This window comes from Amyelois transitella, chromosome 13 (assembly GCF_032362555.1).
Source record: "Amyelois transitella isolate CPQ chromosome 13, ilAmyTran1.1, whole genome shotgun sequence".
NCBI lineage: Eukaryota > Metazoa > Arthropoda > Insecta > Lepidoptera > Pyralidae > Amyelois > Amyelois transitella.
In genome coordinates this window covers 3,453,191-3,469,172 of record NC_083516.1, presented here as the reverse complement: position 1 = coordinate 3,469,172, position 15,982 = coordinate 3,453,191, and the positions used below count along the sequence as shown (strand labels likewise).

General features: G+C 34.8%; 1 protein-coding gene across 1 annotated transcript; it reads left to right on the top strand.

Moving 5' to 3' along the window:
* Positions 1–3,679: 3,679 nt before the first annotated feature.
* LOC106138287 (differentially expressed in FDCP 6) lies at positions 3,680–15,947 on the top strand. Its single transcript, XM_060947260.1, has 10 exons — positions 3,680–3,884; positions 8,187–8,375; positions 10,116–10,256; positions 11,560–11,796; positions 12,844–13,073; positions 13,555–13,744; positions 14,030–14,166; positions 14,397–14,533; positions 14,617–14,741; positions 15,310–15,947. Exons 1-10 carry the CDS (start codon positions 3,792–3,794, stop codon positions 15,451–15,453), a joined length of 1,623 nt encoding a protein of 540 aa, XP_060803243.1. The 5' UTR covers positions 3,680–3,791; the 3' UTR covers positions 15,454–15,947.
* The last annotated feature ends 35 nt before the right edge of the window (positions 15,948–15,982 follow it).

The following is a 15,982-nucleotide window of genomic DNA, read 5'->3' as shown; positions in this document are numbered from 1 at the left end:
GATTTCAAAATAAAATATACCCTTTATGTTAGCCAGGCATAAGAGCTATCAACAAAAAAAAATTTCATTTATATTCGTTTAGTAGTTCCTGAGATTAGAGCGTACAAAGAAATAAACAAACACACAGACATTTTTTTCATTTTCATGTTCGGTTACTATTTCTTCATCGTAATAAATACTTTTTTTGAAAATATACTCAATATAAAAACAATTTTTTTTTACTGTTTTATTATATGTATTGATTGATAAATTAAATAATTTACACCTCCAGTTGCCTCAATGTGCAGGTTTCCTTACAATGTTTATGCGCACCTTACCGATTCGTCTACAGAATCTTATGATTGGATATCTGTGTCTACGTTATTTCCAACCGGGTTGTAGCAATGCTCGTAGCATCGTAGCTACAACGGAAATCCTAACTAAATAGTCATTTTCCTAGATGAAAGGCACCTAATATGGTACTTATGTTCTTTTCAGTACTCCTAAAGGCTCAAGGCGTGCTTTAGATAACTTTTGCCCGCGAATCGTAACGCACAATGGCTCTTATATTTGAGTTCAGTTCATTGACAATCAAGGGGGAAAATACATTCCTTTTTTCGGGACGAAAGTTTTTTATCTTCCCTTTTAATGTCAGTTCCTTAGTTTGTTTGTTATCTTTGCATGTACATATGTAAAAATTGATTGGGTATTTTTAAACGCGTAACTTTTTAGGATTCAATTAATATTGCAAAAAGACAATACATTGCGCATACTTCGAAGTACTAACAAAGTATTTATTTATTGTTCTCAAGGAAAATTGTGTGGACGAACCCACGGATAAATTTCATAACAATAATGCGTATATTTCCGGAGACGTTAAAAAGTGTTTATGTGGTATTCTAATAAACGAAAGAGGAACAATTGAAGTAGTTACTAATGAACAATTAAAATATCTCCATTCAAATATCATCGTAAAAGAATATGTTAACATTAAAACTAATGTAGGTATATAACTCAGAAAAGAGTTATTGGTACATAACCGAGGTAGGATTTGAATCTGTGCCTCCATTGATTAATATTCCTTATAGAACTTTCGTATAATGTAGCTTTCTAATGGTGAAATAATTTTTGAAATCAAGTCCGTTCCGAGTCGCTAGTCTGATTTAGTTTTTTGAATCTTATTTTCTTAAAGAATAAAATGATATGTATATCCATAATTCTATAGATATATTGTAAATTGCGAAAGTCTGTTACGCTTTCACGCATAAACTTCTAAACAGATTATGATGTAATTTTGTATTAAGATAAGTATTCAGTTTCAAATATCTGCTTGAACTAAAAGAACTTGAAAGAAAAGATTTCACTGCGGGCGAGATTGTTTTTATCAATAAATACTTATGTAATTTTTTTTCCAAAAGATAAATTTCTTCATCATGACATCTATTCTGATGAATAGGGATTCTCCCCGGAAACAACAATCAAGATGCGCGCCATCTAACAAGAAATAACGGAACTACTCATTCAACTTACGTTGGCAGTTTATACGTAGAGCGCGTAATGCTTTTGAAGGAAACATTAATTGCAACTTAATTTTCCCTAGCTTTGTTATTTTCATAATAGGTGGAGTTATAAGCATGGTCCGGTCCCGTGGCATCCATATTAGCTTTTAATGCTATGTATTACCTATCCTATGGGTCAAATAGTGGTGACCACAGATAAAGGGGATTTTTATACGGACTTTTGTAAGAAAATTAGAACCTCTCCATCGGAATCATCTCGGAACTGAAGGGATAGTAGTGAAAGCGAGAGAAGATAATAATAAAACCATTATTGCTTAATTTATCCACTGAGTAGTCATGTGTATAAGATCCATTATGATCAGTGCATATGTTCAATTAGAAATCAATAACAATACAAAACCATATTTTTTTCTGTAGTTCAATAGAGTCGTAGCGATGGGGTATTTTTTGGGTCTAGCAAGGGCTAGCTCAATTTGTGTATTTGATTATTTATTTAGGTATAATCCTTCTATGTGAAAATGGTGCACTTTACTAAGACCTTTGATAAAGCCTTTGTAAGTGGCCGCATCGCCCGATACGGGGGGACCTTGGCTCGCTTCCGCCAGAACTAGCAATTTGCCTATTTGCATGTCCGACTAGGCTTAGCCCAATTATGGATATGACAAGATCATTCCTCGTCTTACAACCTTCGTTTAGCACAAGGCAAGGAAACTTTTCTTTCGTTTTTAATATTAAATCTATTCACTACTTACTTATTATGCTTGATTTGATCTACCTACCAGGCTTTTTAATAAGTAGATTTAAGTGGATAAGTTGTTAGTTTCTTGGCGTATATCTCCACTGTTTTTGACTGACGTGAACAATTTAAGTCAAATTTAAGTTATATATATGTGTATTTATATTACCGGCATACCAATCGAAATAATATATTCCGATTAAAAATCAGATATTCTACGCAATACCCAGGCAAAGACGTTACATTGCTTAGACACTGTTGTCTTAGACACTAGTATTTATTAATTAATCAAATCATACAGGAAGCCAGTAACATATGCATTTAAGTATGTAATGTGATGTCATATCATAAAGTTTTGTATTAAGTAACCCATAATGAAAACTTACTTCGGGGCCTACTCAAACTGTGTCAAATGTCCTTATATAAATTTGTATTCTACATTTGGAAAGTATTCAAATATATATTAAATATCGCCTTCGTGAGTCAGGTTTCATATAAGGAGAAAATATTCGAGGGCAGAGTAATGTTCGGATGAGTAATGCAGTGCTGTGGGCTGTAGAAGATGACCGACCGCCGTTCAAGTCATGAAGTACCTAATAATATCAATACAACATCTATATAATAGCGATATAATAACTTTTGAGTCTATTGAGAATTAATTTAAATGAAATTCAAATATTTACCTGCTTCCTTAGGCAATAAATTTTTCCAATTTTCCTCTTGACTTTTTGTCTATGACAATTAATGTGTAATAACTTTCTCTACTCGCTCGAAAACCTTATCTGCCATTATTTACTGGAACTATTTTCCTTATTTACAAACAATATTGACTAGTAGCTAGTCAGCTCCACCAAAGCTACCAAAATGGGCACTAATACTAAGTTGTGAAAGACGCGATCAAGAATTAAAAGCTTTTCTCGCATCTACCTTATTTCACCAAAGTAATTTCACCAAAATAAATTTTATGTATTTTTACAATGCTAAATTTTATCGCAATCTGAGGTTTTGGGCATGCATCGATAGATGCTATTCAGGGGTTTATAGATCTCTACGTCAGTCACATTATTATTAGTGTTCCTGTTATTATTAACAGCAAAAAAATACTTAAATATATCAGCTGTTAAACTGTATGTACTTCATGTCTTTGTCCCTTTCAGGATAAACAGATCAGATAGTTACAGGATTCAAGGCCACTGCTGGTTGGCTTAAAATGACGCAAGTGCGGTTTTTGCCAGCTTATGCTATAGCTAAAAGCTGAATCTAAAGTTTACAAGCTTATCCCTTTATTGACTTTATGATGATTGCAGGAAAAGAAGCTTAACTTTATACTCTTACAAGCTTTATTTTACTTTAAATCGCCTTAAACTTCACACAAATTGTATCGGATCGTCTGTTATCGTTGCTTTACACATAAACTAGTGTCAGTCAGTATGTTGTACAATCAAGTAAGGAACGCACGTGTACACTCGTATCAGAATGAATAAGTGTTAAACAAATTAAAAACGTAGAAAGATTTATTTTAATTTATAAAGTTCAGTGTAATTGGAAAGTGTAAAATGTCAGTTTTGTTAAAAAATGTTATCAATTGCATTTGGCATGCGTTCGATTCTTTGCAAAATAAGGATTTGGTGCACAAATCGAAGTTAAAGGTATGATTAAAATATACGTTTATGTTATTACTTCTGCAGTCTGGCTTCTGTATGACTCTCATAAGGTGAAAAATAAAATTAATTAAAATCGGTTCAGTCGTTTTGGCAGACATACGATAGGTATTTATTTTTTATAACGTTCGAATCGTTGGTGTGATTGTAAAATCTGTCTAGGATCTATCAATAGAATTTTTAAGTTCATGGGGTACCTAGTAGTAGTTTTTAAGATATTCATAATTCGGGGGAAAAAAATTAAATGTTCGCATGGTCTTAATTCGTAGCGAACGATTAGTTAATTATGTATTCATTAGTATGTAGGTAGGTATATACAAACATATGTTTGCATACTTACAATTTAGTAGATATTTTTATTGTTACTCGATTTTTTGTCCAAGCATTTGTTAGTCCTCTCGGTTGTCCCGGCAAAATTTTCAGAAGTTTTTGAGTTTATTTGTTACAAACAAAAATATTATTATTTTTCTCCTCATAATTAACCTCTTACCTTTTATAAGTTTAAGTTATATAAGATATATAACTTACTTAACCTTAATCTTCTTTAGCTTAATATAAGATAAGATAATTTTATATTAAGCTAAAGAAGATTAAGTGCCGTGTGGTTCCCGGCACCAATAAAAAAAAAGAATAGGACCACTCCATCTCGTTCCCATGGATGTCGTAAAAGGCAACTAAGGGATAGGCTTATAAACATGGGATTCTTCTTTTAGGCGATGGGCTAGCAACCTGTCACTATTTGAATCTCAATTCCATCATAAATCCAAACCGCTGAACGTGGCCTATCAGTCTTTTCAAGACTGTTGGCTCTGTCTACCCCGCAAGGGATATAGACGTGATTATATGTATGTATGTATGTAAGATTAAGGGCAGAGTAACCTGGCAATGGAAATTGAATTGATGTGGCCCCTGCCCACCCCTTCAAAAAAGAGGCATGAACTTCATTGTACTTAGGTAATTTGTTTGTCTAGGCTATGCTAACTTATTCATATTAAAACATGATGTCATGGGTGTATATTATTTTTGAAACGACTTCCCAGAAAAGAGTGTTATTTGTTCAGGGTTAACGATGTTCGTAATTAGGATATATCAAGTTTCTAAATACTCTCATATAGGTACAAGTCAAGTCCAGTCAAGTCATTGTCCATAATGGGGTAGACAGATGATAAAGTTATCAAACTTAACGTGTAGCTTTTAGAATAAAAAACTTCTGAAATTGAAAGAACTTTCTGAGGCACTTGTGTTATAGGATACTTATTAAGCGATACTATTACTCCATTTCAATTTTCATCTTGATCTGGCCGGGCATGGAAACTGGGACTCAAGAAGTAAGGTTATTGCACTGCGCTGAACTCAGAACTCAGTTGGCTCTGTCTACGATGTAAGAGATAATGACGATATATGTATGTAGACCAGAAATTCTAAATAAGTTAAACTATACTAAAAGTATAATATATGACCTTGAAAATTATTATCTCGGCATATGAGCTTTCGCATTCCGACTGCTTAATAAGCTTGGTCGTAAAAGCTTGTAATGGACAGACACAATAAAAATAACTGGCCCCTACTTTCCCTTGTTACCCCGGATGCGGTTACGAAATGCCAGAGGAGAGGACTGGAGAGGCTAATTTAAGTAAATTTGCAAATTTAATAAATGGATGTTACTTCGATGATTTCATTATTGGTATTGATGGAACAAGATGGAAATATAAATACCGATCGGAAACAAAAATAGCGACTTGCCATGCATGCAATTATTTGCTTGTTTTTCCTGTTTCAATTTTAAATATGAATGACAAGCTGCACCCCGAGTCTTCGCTCTTGATGGGAACTTCGTAGAAAAAAATATTTTGTACCTAAATATTTTCAAAATTCTATCCGTATATCTTTATAAAAATCCGTCCAGTAAATCTTGCAACTTTCACGTATAAAAATAATAATAACAAACATACATCCTTTTTAACTTTCTCATTTATAATAATTAATAGGTTTAGTAAGATTTAACTGTACCTTAATGGACACCGATTATGTAAAAATCACTTAGGAGTTATAAGCAATATAGCCGTATGAAGTACCAATAATAAAAAGACTTATCGCTTATTTGAAATTAGAATAGAATTACAAAGCAACTGTTCTCGAGAGATTTCTTCAAGGTGTACTTACCTAGAATAAAACAAAGTTCGTTTGAATTTTTATTTACTTTACATAGTCACGTACTCCTTACATTGTTTATATGGTATAAACTACTTTGTAATACGTGCATTTAAATGGGATGTGGTCTGGCGCCGGTCGCCAACTCGTCCCCGATTGCATCACTGCAATCGAGCGTGGCAAATCCTTTTGCAGGATTTCTCAAACTACGAGCAATATTCTTATCGATCACCACATATAATAAGACACTAAAAATCATCTCTGTGTCTGTACATCAAATATTTTTTAAAATTACTGACCACTTATAAATCATTTATAGTTCTGGATAATTGTAGTTACCACAGGTTACGCGAAGTGACCTACACGCAGTAGAGGGCTAGAGCTTTGGCTAGTATGTATAAAATATAACATTTTTATTTATATTTCTGAAAATATAAATTCAAAAAAATTTATTTAGGAAAATCTAAGTTAAAGGTAGCTATTTTAACAGACTTCAGAAATGGAGGACATTATCAATTCACTTTTATCTTTCGCTCTTTTGTAATGTAAATTCTTACTACATAGTTAAATCTGCCAATTGTAATCCGATTTTGATACTTTCTTTTTTCTATAACCCAAATCTCGCACTTACTTTGGGGCTAGCTCATAAAACAATTGCATCAAGGGCTAGCACCATCAGTGCTATTTTTCACATGTTTATGCTATTTTTAATATACTATCTCTTTATACATAATACATGGTTATCTCACATTTATCAAGTCAAAATTTGATGACTTGCGATAAATATAATTATTTGAATGCTTGGTAATTGTTTTTTAACATTGGTAAGATCCTGGTAGTCCACTGGTGATATGATTGATAGTAATAAAGGCAAGAACGAATCATTATTTTCATTTATTTTTACATAATACACAATGACATTACCATTGGAGCGAAACTGGGTTTCAATTATCTCAATTTAAAGTATTTCACAGACATGCACTGAAATTAAATTTCAATTAAAATGGAAATTGCTGTTGCATTACCGGCACTACGTGAAAGGTCAGTTGCGGCTTACTCATGCTTTCACCTTTTTTTACTGAGAAAGACGAATATGGTAGCAATAAACTGGGGTTTAGGATTTTAAACTAAGTATACAAACAAAAATTATCTACTGAAATTGTGAAACGTAATACCTATGTTGATTTAAAAAATTTTCAACCATCTTCAAATACTTTTTAATACTAATTTGACACTCTACAATAGTAATTCCACTTAAAAGGTGACTTTTTTAATACGAAAGTTATTGAAATAACGATCAATACGAAAATAAATTTTAAAGAGTTTCCTCAAAGAGAAGAAAAAGTCATATTAATTAATTGTACAACAAAAGTAATTGCGCAGCAAACAAACAAATCGGTTGGAAATTTCAAGAATGCTCAATGACATACATAGTTTGATCGATGATAACTATAACTTTCTTTAGGTTAAAACAGAGCCAGCTATCCATTTGTCGTGTTTTGTTCTATTATGTCATACTTAAATTTACACTAATAAAAGTACAACATAAAATGTATCGGCTGGTTCGGCCATCAGACAGCCGTGGGTGTAAGGTCGTTCCACTACGACATAGTATAGACATCATACTTACTGTTGTGTAGTAAGCATTGATAGGTATACAATTATAGCTGTGACTCATACTAAGTTACATGTTACGACACAAACACTGAGTAATCAAATTTACTATTGCATTTACACTATGTCTGTAATGTACTATGTAAACTATCCTAACTTTGATAATACTTAAGTGAATTTGTATATTACATTGTTATCTCTTAACGCTTTATATGGTTTGTATGGTCCTATTGTTTATATCATGAGTAATTTTAATATTTGAAATACCTACATAACGTAATTACGTCTAAAGGTATCCTTTATGGGATAGACAGAGCCAACAGTCATAAAGCACTGAAAGGCTACGATTCGCTCGTGGACCAACTGATATGCACAACTAGTTTTGCCATCCCAGTATTGTGTGTCAACTGCCTGACTTATTGATGCCAATGCAAAAAAAAAAACTGCTTATCAATAAAATTCAAATCCAACAATCAAATCCTTGAAGCGTGTAGATTTAAGACAAATAAAATCATCTTTCTACAGGTACTGACTGCGAACATTGGCACTCTTCTCGACTTGTATGGAGTGGAGAAAGGGCTGGACCACTTCAAGTCTTCTCAAGAGCTGAGTTTCGACGAGTTCCGCTACTATCTGCAGCATGAGGTGTTCAGCTCCTTGCCAAAAACTGTCACGCTGCCCGTCATCAGGGAGTATGAGAAGAAAATCAGCGAAGTAAGTTCAAAAATAATAAAATATCTTTGTTTTTTGTACGTCATGTCGTTTGGTTCTCGGCACTTTAGAATACGATCATTCCATCTGTTAACCAAGTATGTGGTAGAAGGCGACTTAGGCAATACGGATATGCATGCATCTAGTGCGTTTACCGTGATTCAATTTAGGTAAGGGTCCACTGTAAAGGTTGCGGAGGTTAGACACTTCGAGTAAAAACCTGACTTACCCAATCCCGAATCATGGTCAAAAAACGCGCCCCGGGGTCTCCTCTAGTTAGCTGACGAGTAACCGGGAATTGCACCAGGGGAAAGAGGAACATGCTTGAGGTTACAGTAAAGAACTATGGAGTGGTGCTTGTATTAGGAATAAGATAAACCTGCGTAGGGACTGTAAGGGTCGCTATAGTTTCTCCCAGAAGTACAATGGTAACATGGTCCATTGTTTTCATTGTCCGTCCAAAATTTAATTGTAAAACCAAGTTCGCCTGTTTTTTGCATTATAGTTATTTTGCCCTTTATCTTAACAGCTAGATTACTTTTTATTAAGTGATGAAACTTCTTATTCTCATGTGGGAGAAAGTAAAAAACACAACATACTTACACTAAACATTGCATATTAAATAAAATATTATAAAAGATACACTTGGTTATAATAAAGCATATATACATACATACGGTCACGTCTATATCCCTTGCGGGGTAGACAGAGCCAACAGTCTTGAAAAGACTGAATGGCCGCGTTTACCTATTTGGCTTAATGATAGAATTGAGATTCAAATAAAGCGTTTATAATAAAGTGTTTAATAAAATAGTCTGACGTCGATAATCTTTATCTAGATCAATGCATCCGAGCTACGATTTGGCTAGAAATCGATGTCTGTATTGTGTTGACCTCGAATATAGACGGAAACAGGTCTAATTCATTCTATAAGCGTATCGATTACCTTCCTTTGTATAAAAGCTGTCCCATTCAAAGCATCTCAGATACGTTGGTAGATATTAATTTCTTTAAACATTAATAAACTTATGTAAAATTAGGAAAACTAAATTTAAGGAGTAACATGCTCTTTTTTATTATTATAAGTTTACATTCTATACGTAAATAATAGGAGAGTGTGTGAACTTCATAGTACCGTATGTACTGTACGTATTAGGTGAACTTTTCAGCTAATTAAACTCTTTCGTTCTCAGTAATTGTGATAAGAATTAACGAATTCAAATGCAATGTGGGGCGCGATAACAACCGACGCATTGTTGTGTGTTGCGCCAGTTCAATGACTAACGCAATAATTCTGATGAATGAATGAATGTATACATACTTATACACGTATTCATCTTTATTCCCTACGGGGCAGACAGAGCTTTGAAAAGTAGTTCTGAATTTTTATTATTTCCTCAGCCTCTTACTTTATCATAACAATATCCTAGACATGAATCTTGCAGAGGCTCCTTTCATAATGTTTTTTCCTTGACTAGGCACAGATACCGTGCAAGTAATTTTAGTACGGATTCTGCTTCGGTAAAAAAATATCCACACATACTATACACACCATCACGCCTATTTTCCACAGCGATAGACTGTGGATTTCCATATTTCTGCTCTTACATATTTCTTTTGCTTTTTCTACACTTAACATTCATTTCGCACATCCTCGAAGAGTTCCCGTTTTTCAAGTTATCCGCAATTTGTTTCCTGCAATAGGCACAACAATCCCATTTTATTAATATTTTGTTTTTCCAGGTGTGCTGGCTAGTCTGTCGAAAAAGCCTAATCTCTCGTGACAAACCCATCTTTGATGATGAATCCGTGTTCAAGCTGTTCAGGATATACTGCCTCCTTGCTGACCTGGTGCAGGATGCAGACGAGCCTGCCCATTACGTGGTTAGTGTTTTATAACCGTGGTTAGTATTTTATACCTAGCCGCATTCATCCTATTCGATTTCTTTTTCGTCCTGGTGTAAGTCACTCTTTCACCAAGACTTTGTTTTTCCTCCCCTACCAGATCAATGCAGAAGTTTTTAATTGGTGCTAATGATAATCAAATTTAAATAAAATTATTTAAAAACGAAGATTAGTAAAGCATGTGACGTTTACTTCATTCGCATTGGATCAAGGACATCCATTTTCAATTCTTTGTTGACTAAAAAAGTCAGCTATATAAAGTATGGAATTCCGTAATCACGTATTCACAAAAAAGGCAATTTGTCTGAGTAGGAAATTAGACCTTGTGATACATTGTTAAGGTGTTACTTTTTCGATTTATGTTTAGTGTCTCTGAACTTGAATATCAAGGCGAATTGGTCACTCACTATTTACTATGTTCAAGGAATATAGAGTAAAATTCCTACAATAAGGCGCCAAATCTTAATGGTCACATTTTATATAAATATTTGTTCTAATTCATAATTTATAAATTTTGGATAGATTACTCGCACTTGGTACTTCAAAGTGGCCCCCCACGAAAATTGGCACATGCGATAAAAAATAAATCAATAGGTACATATAAATAGTCTTCATAAAAGAAAGTAGTCCTTCCACATTCAATAATCAAATATTTATTCATAACGAAAAGACAAAGCCATCAATCTCGAAAAGACTTGAAGGCTACCTTTGGCTTCACAATAATTTAGTAAAAAAATATTTAAGCCTCTTGCCACAACATTTTTATCAAAAAGTAGGTTGGTATTCATTGGCTTAAGAGATTCTCGCATAATCATAACCTTAGCTTTAATTAACACCACATGCTGCCCAGATGTCACTGACAGGATGAGGTCTCGGGAGGTCGTTGACTTCCATTGAAGGAAGTATAGTGAATGTTTAGGAATATCTACAAGGAGAAATAAGGAGAACTGAAGAGGAGAAAAATAATGCAGTAGTTATATTGATGAAACAAATAATAAAAATATTTTACAATAAAATTAAATCTGATGTCGGCTTCTACCTAAACAATGTCATGACAACCTTTATTATGCATGCCAGCTGACTTTGCCTGTTAAAATTGTAATATACTTATAAATAAAACATAAATAAAGTAGGTTACCTACATCTATTAATGAAACTCACGCAGGTATGATGAAAAAAGAGTTTCCTTGATGGTCATGACCATTTATAAAAATTCTCCAGGATGATGAACTTGTCGGAGCCGTGAGTCGAGCAACTAACGAAATATATGATTTTCTTTCAGGTTGTCCTCCAACCTTCAGAAGCGGGTATAGTAGCTGAGCAATTAGTACTATGCCTTGGACTACGATGGGACACCGGTGACTGGGAAGCCCTGGGCAGTTCCATCGGTCAGTTCAAGTGGGCAGCTTTTTTGGCGGTTCTAGAAGCCAAGTATTGCGATCAGCAACTACACTCGAAAGCATTGGTGGAGGCGGTCGATGAAATCTATGACGTGTTTATTGAGGATATTATAAAGAAGGTAAATGAGTATAGTTGTGGATTTGCCCTCTATGGATGGCATGTCAGATTCCCAGCAGCCGTTGTCTTAGCCAATGAGTACCAAGTATAAGAATTTTGTTGTAATTTTAAATCTAAGAGTCATTTAGATAAATTTATAGTACATCTGTATCTGTATCATTAATAAATAAGCTTATGAAGTCGCGGGAAAAGATAGAGTTAAATAAATCTGCGTTAGCCTTGGAAATACAGACGAGGAATCCGAATACTTCAGGATATAGGTAAGCACCAAGTAATGGAATTTCTTACTTACTTACATTGTGAGAGGAACTAGTAGTCATCACGTAGCCATATTACTTGCGTCAATAATAATTGTTTGCAATGTATTCAATATGTAATATCACCTACGTCAAAAGCCTTAAAGGAACCAACTTAGCATTCAAAGGATACGTGTCATGCGTGCATAAGGCATACATTACTTTTATCATGTCTGCGCCTTAATAAAATGTCAACTGAACATCAATTCTACAAAAGTTTATGGGAGAGTTAGCAAAACATGAAACTGTTTAGATGGTCATATGGAGAAGATAAATTCAATCAGTTTGAAAAACAAATATGAATATAAGAAGAGTGGACATGGAAACTTTCACGACCGTGTATTTTTGGCATTGAAATAATACTTATGGAAAGGTGTTATTTCGGGGCGCACTTTAGGTCCTAACTAGGTTTCATTTTGTGAGACCTAAAGGGAATGCCTACACGAATTAATGTACCGTAAAAAAATAGGGGACGTCCTGGCAAAAGTTCAGGTCAAGAGTATTCTAAACCGACAAGCTTGAAATAAGAGATTGATGAATGTACCTACAACACTGCTCAGAAATCTGCATGCGATGCTACACAACGGCAAATCATTCTTAGGTTTTCAAGTGCAGGAAATAGGACCTATCTTCTAACTTCTTCCTGCTGTAATATTGTTTATTTAGCATGTTTACCATTTTACTCAACACCAAAATAAGCTGAAAAATATTTAGATGTCTCACAATATTTTGGTCTTCTCTTAAAATTTTAGGGCTATCTCTACAAACGAGGGTATCTCCTTCCGACCATGCGTGAGTATTGGTGCGTGCTTCAGCCGTGTGCCCTGACATACTACAAGAGTTCTTCTCAAAAGGAACAGTGTGGTCGAATAGCCATAGACGAGTACTGCTCTGTAGAAGCTTCCGCTGGCGAAGGAAGAATCCAGAAGTTCCAGGTCATCACGCCTGAGAGGACCTATGAGTTTGGCACTCAGGACCATAAGTGAGTCGATGTTTGTGTAAATGAGACAAAAGGCTAAAACTGCATTCTAATTGTTATTGGTTAATTCTGGCAGTTTTATAAATTCCATATTTAACCGTTTTATTAATTTCAGAAACGACGAGCCATATTCATTGATATTACCTATATTAAGGAATGTAGATAAAACAAATAATAAAACAATAAACACTATCAGCAAGCTATCCGTTACATTTAGTTATCGTTTTAAAATATTATGTTTAGATCACCGAGCAATCTTATCGATTTACATAATATATATTTTTGATAAATTCTTGTAAATAACTTAGGTCGATAAGAATAGGGTTAATAATAATCCTACGTTAACCATTTTGAATCAGACCATGCAGCACAGCATCGTGCATACTTTGTCTTTTAATAAATTTCTAGTTACAAATCAGTCAGATCTAATATTTTTTTGATTTAATTATTTGTATTACAAGATCATTTATTATTTTAACTTCAGGAGTCGCCTGCAGTGGATATCAGCGGTGCGGCAAGCCACAGCCCTCTCGGGAGGAGTGGAGAGTTTTCAGAGAAGGGCCAGGGCTTACAGACGCGGGGCGGGGGCGCGGCGGGAACAAGAAGTGCGGGAGGCCAGGATGCGGCTGCAGCACGAGGTGCGCGCGCGGCTGGCTGCAGAGGCTCAAGCTCAGGTGACTTCTAGTCTAAGTTAAAAGTAGGTTGTAGTGTAGGAAGCCACGGTCCTTTCGGGAGGAGTGAAGTTTCGAAGTTAAGGAGTAGGTTGTAGTGTAGGAAGCCAGAAGATACAACGGGGCCAGAATACGCAGGGAGCAAGAGCATGCATGTTATCATATTGTTATCTGGAGAAGGCAGTAAGACTGTATACTGGATTCGTTTTCTTTTAAGTTCTCATAGTAAGACACATAAATATTTATGAAAATAATGTCGTCAATAAAATGAATAATAACATATTTCAGGAATTAGCAGAGATGGCACAGCAAGACAATAAGAAGCTCGAAGAATTAAAGACTACCCAAACCGAATTAGAGAAACTTCTTCAAGAGGAGATCCAAGCTAAACGAGATGAGGAAATAGTGCGTGCTTTGCAGGCCAGGTATTATATATTTTTATCTCTTTGTATATAAGTAACGTACTTGACAATACCGAACAGATAATTCATCTGGGGTTAAGGGAGCGGCCGCGCCAAGGCGAGCTATGCGAAGCGCAAGGGTAACTTTGGTATTCTTTTCATTAATAAGTGTTTAACACATGTCAGCGTTACAAAGAAATTTATTACTACATTATTTTAATTAGTACTAACAATAGCAGTTAATTGGTTTTCAGAGTATTAGCAGAAGAATGGGAAAGAAGGGAAGAATTAGAAAGGCTTCAAGAAGAACAACATAAAATGTTAGAAGAAGAGAGGCTTAAACGGAAGAAATTCGAAATGCTACAGGCTGAAAAGGAGACACAATTCAGAGGTTAGTACATTTATTTTAACTTACCATTTTGACTCCAATATTACGTTGTTTGAAGTAAAACCACAACAATATTTATTTTACAGAAGCAGAAAAACGTCTCAAAGAACTAGAATTAGAGAAGCAGCGACTAGATGAGCAGTTAAAGGCGGCGCAGGAGAAGATATCAAAAACTGAACTAACAGCTCAAGCATTACACGTCCACCTTAGGGTAAGTTTTATAATTAAAATGCCCGAAGGAAGAAAGTAAATTGTTCCACTCAGAAAGTACATTATTTAAGCATCGCCATTCTTCTTTTTCCTTCCCGGTAGCCCGGGGTTCGCCTTTTTGCTCATCCAAAATAGGGTGAGCAAGGTTTGATTCCCACAAGCTTTTGCATGGGGAACGAACTAGTATTTGATCGTGGTTACACATTCAATTGCTTGAATGTGCATGTTTTCTCACGATATTTTTCCTCACTGAGAGCATCGATTAGTACTCAAACTAATGTACATAACACAAAAAACGAGTCTATTGGTATATGGCCGACATGGAATCTATCAAGATTTTTAAAATTCGGAACTAATGGGTTCGACCACCGACACTCTAGGATTTAAGCATCGACGATAACCAGAAGAAATAGAAGAAGGTCTACTATCAAATCTACTCTCCTAGATCAGTTTCAAGATATAACTAAGTTTATAACTTAAGCTATAATCAAAACGTAAATTAGACCAACTCTGGTTGTATTTACCATTTTCTGTCTGGATTAATTTTACATCATAATTCATTTCTTTAGGATATGGGCCCAGGATTTCGGAACGGCGAGCGTGCTCGTCGAGCTATATCGTTTGTACCAACCACCAAGAGTTCTTCCGACACCCTCATAGATGTCAGAGCAGTGCGACATCTCAAAGTGATATCACAGGACCAGAAATTATGATCAAATATAATTAATATCTATTTATGCGCAGAAAAGGAGTCGAATGGAGTAATGAAATGGAGACAACAATAGCTTCCAAATGGGAGAAATTGATGTTGAATATTCAAATGCCGAAAATATCGATTATCCGCACCTTAAATGGTACAGATACTCGTTAAATAGTAAAAAGAAATCGCAGCACCAATTTATTGCTTTATACAGTTGATATAAATGAAATAGTTACAAATTATGTATATCGTTACAAAAATAAACATGTACTCCATATTTATAAAATAAAGATCTACAAAATGTTTTCAATGTCTTGCTTTTTAGCCGGTCTTGGTCTTTTTGGCTGCTGCTGCTACGGCTGCATCGGCCGCTTGCTTTTTAACCAACAGTTTTCTTAACTGAAATATAAATATCAATGATAATTTAGTGCCAGAAAACTCAGTAGCGTGCCAGTGCCAGCCCTGCCCTGCCCTCTGAATTTTTGTAAACCCTTGACGCTTGTAAAATAAGCCATGCTAATCGAAATTTGACAGTTTCCTTT

Coding starts and splice junctions, on each gene's coding strand:
- LOC106138287 (XM_060947260.1), top strand. CDS start 3,792: ATGTCAGTTTTGTTAAAAAATGTTATCAATTGCATTTGGCATGCGTTC. Junction 13,074..13,554: donor TTTGGCACTCAGGACCATAA/GTGAGTCGATGT, acceptor TTTTAACTTCAG/GAGTCGCCTGCAGTGGATAT. Junction 13,745..14,029: donor CTGCAGAGGCTCAAGCTCAG/GTGACTTCTAGT, acceptor AACATATTTCAG/GAATTAGCAGAGATGGCACA.